Raw genomic sequence first — 6,000 nt, 5'->3', positions numbered from 1 at the left:
GAGGACAAAGAGAGTGAAGGTTTGGAAGGGGATGGGGGGGGGTTGAAGAAGATGGAGGAGCCACAAGGGGTCTGGGTATCTGGTGGGAGAGACAGGAGAGCTGCAACGGGTCAGAGGTCGGGGCAGATGGGCTATGGAACGGAAGGAGGCCACAAAGGGAGCTGGGAGGCCATAAACTGGCTAGAATCGAGGGAGGTTCATGGGGTTTGGAGAGAGAGCGGTTACAGGGGGAGGTGAGAGAGAGGGAGAGGCTTCAAAGAGTGGTGGTTGATAGAGACAGGCTTCAAGGAAGGAGAAGAGACAAAGAGGCTGCAAGGTAGAGATAACAGTTTCAAAGCTGTAAACAAAGGAACACTCAGTGAATGAGCAGCTAAGAAAATCTGAAATCACTGAGGAAATTAATAACTTGCAAATTGATGTGCTATCTCTAGTTTAAAGCCGCACATCTTCAGGAGCTACTCTATTAGAAAGATTGTAATGGATGCAATTATAAAGGATGCTGTGTCAATTATAAAATTTTAATCTGAGATGCAGTTAAAAAAAGGTATTAACTACTTGTTTAAAATATTACAGCCTTATGAATATTTGATTGAAATTTATTAGTTGTTACCTCACCAATCTGTGGAAGGTATGTTCAGGGCAATGGGTTTTTGGGTGTAGAAATGCATGTCAATTATTTTGCTAATCTAAGCCTATTGTCTTGTGCCAATTTCAAGACTGTGGCATCCTGGAAATTAATGCTTTCCTTATGTGTTGCTGCTCTAAGTTTAATAGGGTTCATAATTATTGAGGATATTGATAAACCCTTCTAATTCTGCTTCTGTGTGATTCCAAATACCCTATACAGCATATCAAACAAATACAGAAGGTAATGTTGCCCTGTAAGTGCATTGCCTAAGAAAGGAATTATTGAGAATTTAAAAATGGCCCCAAAAATCAAAATGTAGCCTCAAGGGAGCCCTCAGAAAAAAAAAACCCGGAAACTGAGATTTCTCAAGAAGCCAGAATTGGAGGAACAGATATCCCAGAGGGTTGTGGAGTTGACAAAGGTTACAGAATGAGGGAGGGACAGTACCATGGAGGGATTATAAACTGGAGGTATTGCTGGATCAAGAACCAGTTTTGGGCTTGGTTCAAGTTAGGAATGTTTGGATGTTCAAAAATACGTAATTGGTTGTGAAGCATTTGAGACAGCCTTAGATGATGAAAAGTGCCAAAGAAATGCAAGTCTCGTCCTTCTTTCTTATGTCATCTTTTGGGATGATCAAAAGGAAGATCTGCTAGGCTGGAACATAGTGGACTGTTTAATTTTTCCAATTTAGTATTAGCTAAAGTTCGAATGTGAGGATATGCAAGCACTTACGAAACAATCTGCATTATTTTATGTCTTCCTCACGGGTTTCTGGCTACCGCTTCACAACCATGGTGAGGAAGATATTCATAGGCAGTCAATGGAAACCAAGTGTTCAGCCTGAATAAAACAGTACCAGGCCATTGACTGTTTACATTGTTGCTGCCAGATTGCTGTTTTTAATAAGATTATTACAATACCATATACCTCACTTGGTACATGAGCAGATTTATGTTTTCATTAGGTTTGGATAAATTGGTCAGAGAAGACCTGTTTCCCACAGTGGAGAGCTCAATTACCAGGGTACACAATTTTAAGACGTTTGGAAGTGGGATTAGAGAGGATATTAGGAAAAGCGTTTTCATCCAAGCCTATTAGGTGTCTGGAACTCACTGCCCATTTTGATGGTCAAGTCAGAAGCCTTCAACTCATTTAAAAGGAACTTGGATCTGCACTTGATGCGTTATAAATTGCATGGCCCGGACCAAGACTGGAACTAGAACGGGTGGCCAATTTATTAAACCAGCGCAGATATGGGTAGACCAAATGACCCCTTTGTGTGCTGTAATTCTGCTGCGGCTCTATGTAGTGAAAAATAGCTGCTTTACTGACTCATTAGAATTTTATCGCACAGAAATAGACCATTCAGCCCAGTTTACCACATCAACTTTCCTTGTCTCTTTTCTGATAGCATTTGAAGACAGTTCCTGAGGGTGAACTTCAGATTTAAAACTTGCCAGGAGCAAAGTCCTTACCTTCATTAAACACTCGATCGACATTGAGTCCATATGTCGCGCATGTTTCGTAATACATGCAGCGTTTTAGGTCAGCACAGAGTTTTCGTGCCCGAGCATCATCAATGACTCGTGGATTGGTAGCACTGATTGCATCTGTAAAGTAAGTGAAGGAAATCTTTCAGACAGCAAATACTGTACAGAAGGCATGTGGCTGCTAGAACGGTCCCATTGTAACTTCTATGGTTGCAATGTATGCATATTAACATCTCATATATTGTTATTTATTGATATAATTGCTATTCAAAGGCAAATAAGATTACTTGGATTGTCCAGATAAATGAATAACTCTTCTGCAGTCAAATAGTTTTCCAAGTCATACAAATATGCTGCAGGGAGATGATGGTGCAGTGGTAATATCACTGGCTTGATAGACACCCAGACAAATATTCAGGAGATGTGGGTTCAAATCCCATGATGGCAACTGGCGGTTTTTAAATTCATAAAAATTCAATTAATAAATCATTCTCAAATTCAGGGTGTCATGTGCTTCAGTGTTCCTACCACTGGGTCAGAAGGTTTGGGTTCAAGCCTCATCTGCCATGGAAGTGTGTCATAACATGTCTGAATAAGTTACTTTAACAAAATAATCAGAAACTGAAAGTTATTAGCAGTAATGATCAGCATCAATTGCTGTAAAAACCCATCTGGTCTTTTATGGAAGGAGATCTACCATTCTTACCTGGTCTGGCCTACATGTGACCCAGAACAATGTGGCTGACTGTTAACTGCCCTCAGTCTCAGACAAGTAGGGATGGGTAACAAATGGAGGCTTTGCCAAGAATACCCACATGTCATGAAATAATAGAGCTGTTTTGAAAATCATTATTATAATAATAAGTCTTCTAGTTTCAGGAGTAGAACAATCATTGGAATGGTTAGTGATAAAGAAATACATTGTTAGAACACTTACAGCAGAAGAAACAGATCCCCTTGCAGTTTTATACAGTAAAAGTATATATAATAGAGTAGTGTGGTACTGGTAATGTGTCTATGTTGAAGACCTGACTCAGACTGACCTTGTGCTTATAAATTTTTTATGTTATTGAAATGAATGCAGGCAGGGCCCCTAGGCTTTAAACATGTCATTCTACCTGACCATTGTTATCCCTCTACCTTCACCGCATTGAAATGATTACATAATTGAGTAGAGCAGGACTACATTTTCTGCCAGACCTAAGTATTTTCAGCAGTTTCTGTCTTTATTTCAGATTTCCAGTATCCACAATGTTTTGCTTCTCTACTCTATGTAATTCAGAAGAATGAAGGGTGATTCCATTGAGCTGTACAAAGTTCTGAAGCTTGAGAACGTAGATTGCTGAGAGGCTGCTTTCCTCTGTTGGCTGGACAGTCTAGAACCACAGGGTTCACAATCTTAGGATAAGAAGTTAGCCATTTTGGACTCAGATCAGGAGACATTTTGTCAAAATTTTGAAACTTATGCATCTTGGGAGTTTTCTATCCCAGAGGGCTGTTAATGTTCAGTCATCGAGTTTATTCAAGATCAATAGATTTTTTGGGCATTTAGAGCACTGAGAGATAGGGCAGGGAAAGTGGAGTTGAGATAGGAGGTGGATCTTCAATGGAATCTTAGGTGGAACAGGTTAAAGGGACAGATGGCCCACACCCATGCCTATTTCTTAGGTCCATCACACTATCTCCTGCTGTAATGGTCTTTCTCCCACAACCTCAGGTTTGGAATTCCTCAGCTTCCGCAGACTCCCTCTCCTCCTATAATTTTCAGGCTATGAAAACCAATCGGCATCACCTTGTCATCAAGTTTTCTGTCTTCTTATCTACTCTCACAACACTGAAGGAGACCTTGCTTCAAGTAATATCTGGAATGCTCTTTTGGATAGGATAATGGACACAAAATGCATGGAAACAATTTAAATTCAGGTGAGGGTAACTGCAGGCTTCTATGAATGAGCTAAATGTACAGAGCCTTGGTCAGATCCCATCAGTTTTCTGCATTGCATCTCAGAAAGGATACATTTGGTCCTGGAGGAGATGTAGTATAGGTTTACCAGCATGATACTGGATCTGAAAGGGTTAAATTATGAGGACAGGTTACATAAACGTGGTAGGTATCGTTTTGAGTTTTGAAGCTTGAGAGGCGATCAAATTAAGGTGTTGAAAATTTTCAAAGGGTTTGATATAATTTCCTGTGAGGTTGGAATCCAAAACAACAATGCAAAGCCTTAATTTTAGAGTAAGGCTATGTAGCAGTAAAATCAGGAAGCATTTCTTCACACAGAGGCTAGTGAAAACCTGGAACTCTCTCAAGACAGCTAAGGATGAATTGAATCTTTCAAAGTCAAGATTGATAGATACTGGATGCACAAGGGTATCCCAAGACATGAAGCAAAGGCAGAATCAATGGTGTCAAGATACAGACCAGCCACAATCTGACAATGTCAGAACAGGCTTTAAGGGTTATTCCTGTGATCTACTGAATGGCCGCTCTCATCTGTACTCATTCTTGTATCCCATATTGTGGATGCTGGTCCTTCAGCTAGGATTTTCAATACAAAAAAGGAAAACAACACACTATACTGATGCTCTGTCAATCACAGCTATGTTTCAGGCCTTTTGATGTGCTGCCAAACAGTGAAATACTATTTGACACTCAACATCCTTACATCATCAAATAATTTGATGCCCATTAAAGATCATCTTTACTAGCTTCCAGCCTGCAGCTTCTCTCAAGACAATAATATTTTCCCTCCTGAAATTGCACACATTTATAAACATTTATGAGCGGAGGACATATTTGAGGTTTAAATACCCTTCGCTTTTCTGTGGACTTTTCTTCAGAGGTTGTGTAGAGAAAAAAAGGGATAGAAAATAAGTTGTAGTCTCAAGAGTTATGAAGAAATTCACTGCTTTGTTACAGAGGTCAATTTTAACAAAGCATATGCATACTTTATTTTTTTGCTTTGGCTTTTTGCCAATCACAAAGCTGGAATTTAAAGGCCTTTTGAGTTGGGGGAGGGGAGAAAATAAGTGGAAGAGAAACAAAGAGAACAAAAAAAATCCATTCACGCCAGCTGACCGACCAGAGCAATACACAGCATGGGTTATTGTTGAAATGTTCACACTGACACCATTTATCTGATATTTCCAGTTGAACTGCATGTCCAAAACACAATTTATAGAAAGCACAGCTAAAAAATATACAGGTTAAGTTGAAGGAAGACAGTATTAACAGAAATTGATATTTCAGTGACAACAGTATTTCATTGACTGTAAAGTGCTTTGGAACATCCTGAGATGCAGGTGAAAGGTACTATATAAATGCCTTTTACAACGCTAATCTGCCATACTGATCACTATCAAAGTCAGGGATAAGATCGCCTACGTGCAGGATAGGTGGGTGGACACCTGCCTCATTAGCCTGGACCAGGAGAAAGCCTTTGACCAAATATCGCATACGTACATGAGAGATGTCCTCTCCAAAATGGGCTTTGGGGAGGGAATCTGCAATTGGATCCGACTGCTCTACACTAATATTGTCAGTGCAGTCTCAATCAATGGGTGAGAATCAGATAGTTTCCCGATCAGATCCGGAGTCAGGCAGGGCTGTCCTCTCTCTCCTGCCTTGTTTGTGTGCTGCACAGAGCCATTTGCCGAGTCCATCAGGAAGGATGTGAGCCTGAGATGGGTGACTATTCCGGGCAGCGGGGCCCTACAGGTTAAAGCGTCCCTGTACATGGATGGCGTCGCCGTTTTCTGCTCGGATCCGCTGTCCATGCACAGACTCATGTGCATCTGTGACCAGTTCGAACGGGCCTCGGGAGCCAAGGTAAACTGAGGCAAGAGCGAGGCCATGCTCTTTTGGAACTGGGCCGACCA

At 40.8% G+C, this 6,000-nt stretch overlaps 1 protein-coding gene across 4 annotated transcripts in view; it reads right to left on the bottom strand.

Moving 5' to 3' along the window:
- LOC122543279 (arf-GAP with GTPase, ANK repeat and PH domain-containing protein 1-like) overlaps window positions 1–6,000 on the bottom strand; it is a 200,698-nt gene that overhangs the window by 58,365 nt on the left and 136,333 nt on the right. For all 4 annotated transcript variants that reach the window (XM_043681772.1, XM_043681769.1, XM_043681770.1 and 1 more), the window contains exon 6: window positions 2,107–2,241. In XM_043681772.1, the coding sequence (XP_043537707.1) occupies window positions 2,107–2,241 (135 nt within the window). The remainder of the gene's footprint in view (window positions 1–2,106; window positions 2,242–6,000) is intronic.

Source organism: Chiloscyllium plagiosum, chromosome 43 (genome assembly GCF_004010195.1).
Source record: "Chiloscyllium plagiosum isolate BGI_BamShark_2017 chromosome 43, ASM401019v2, whole genome shotgun sequence".
Taxonomy (NCBI): Eukaryota; Metazoa; Chordata; class Chondrichthyes; order Orectolobiformes; family Hemiscylliidae; genus Chiloscyllium; species Chiloscyllium plagiosum.
The sequence above is the reverse complement of the archived record's forward strand: the minus strand, read 5'-3'. Positions and strand labels throughout refer to the sequence as shown.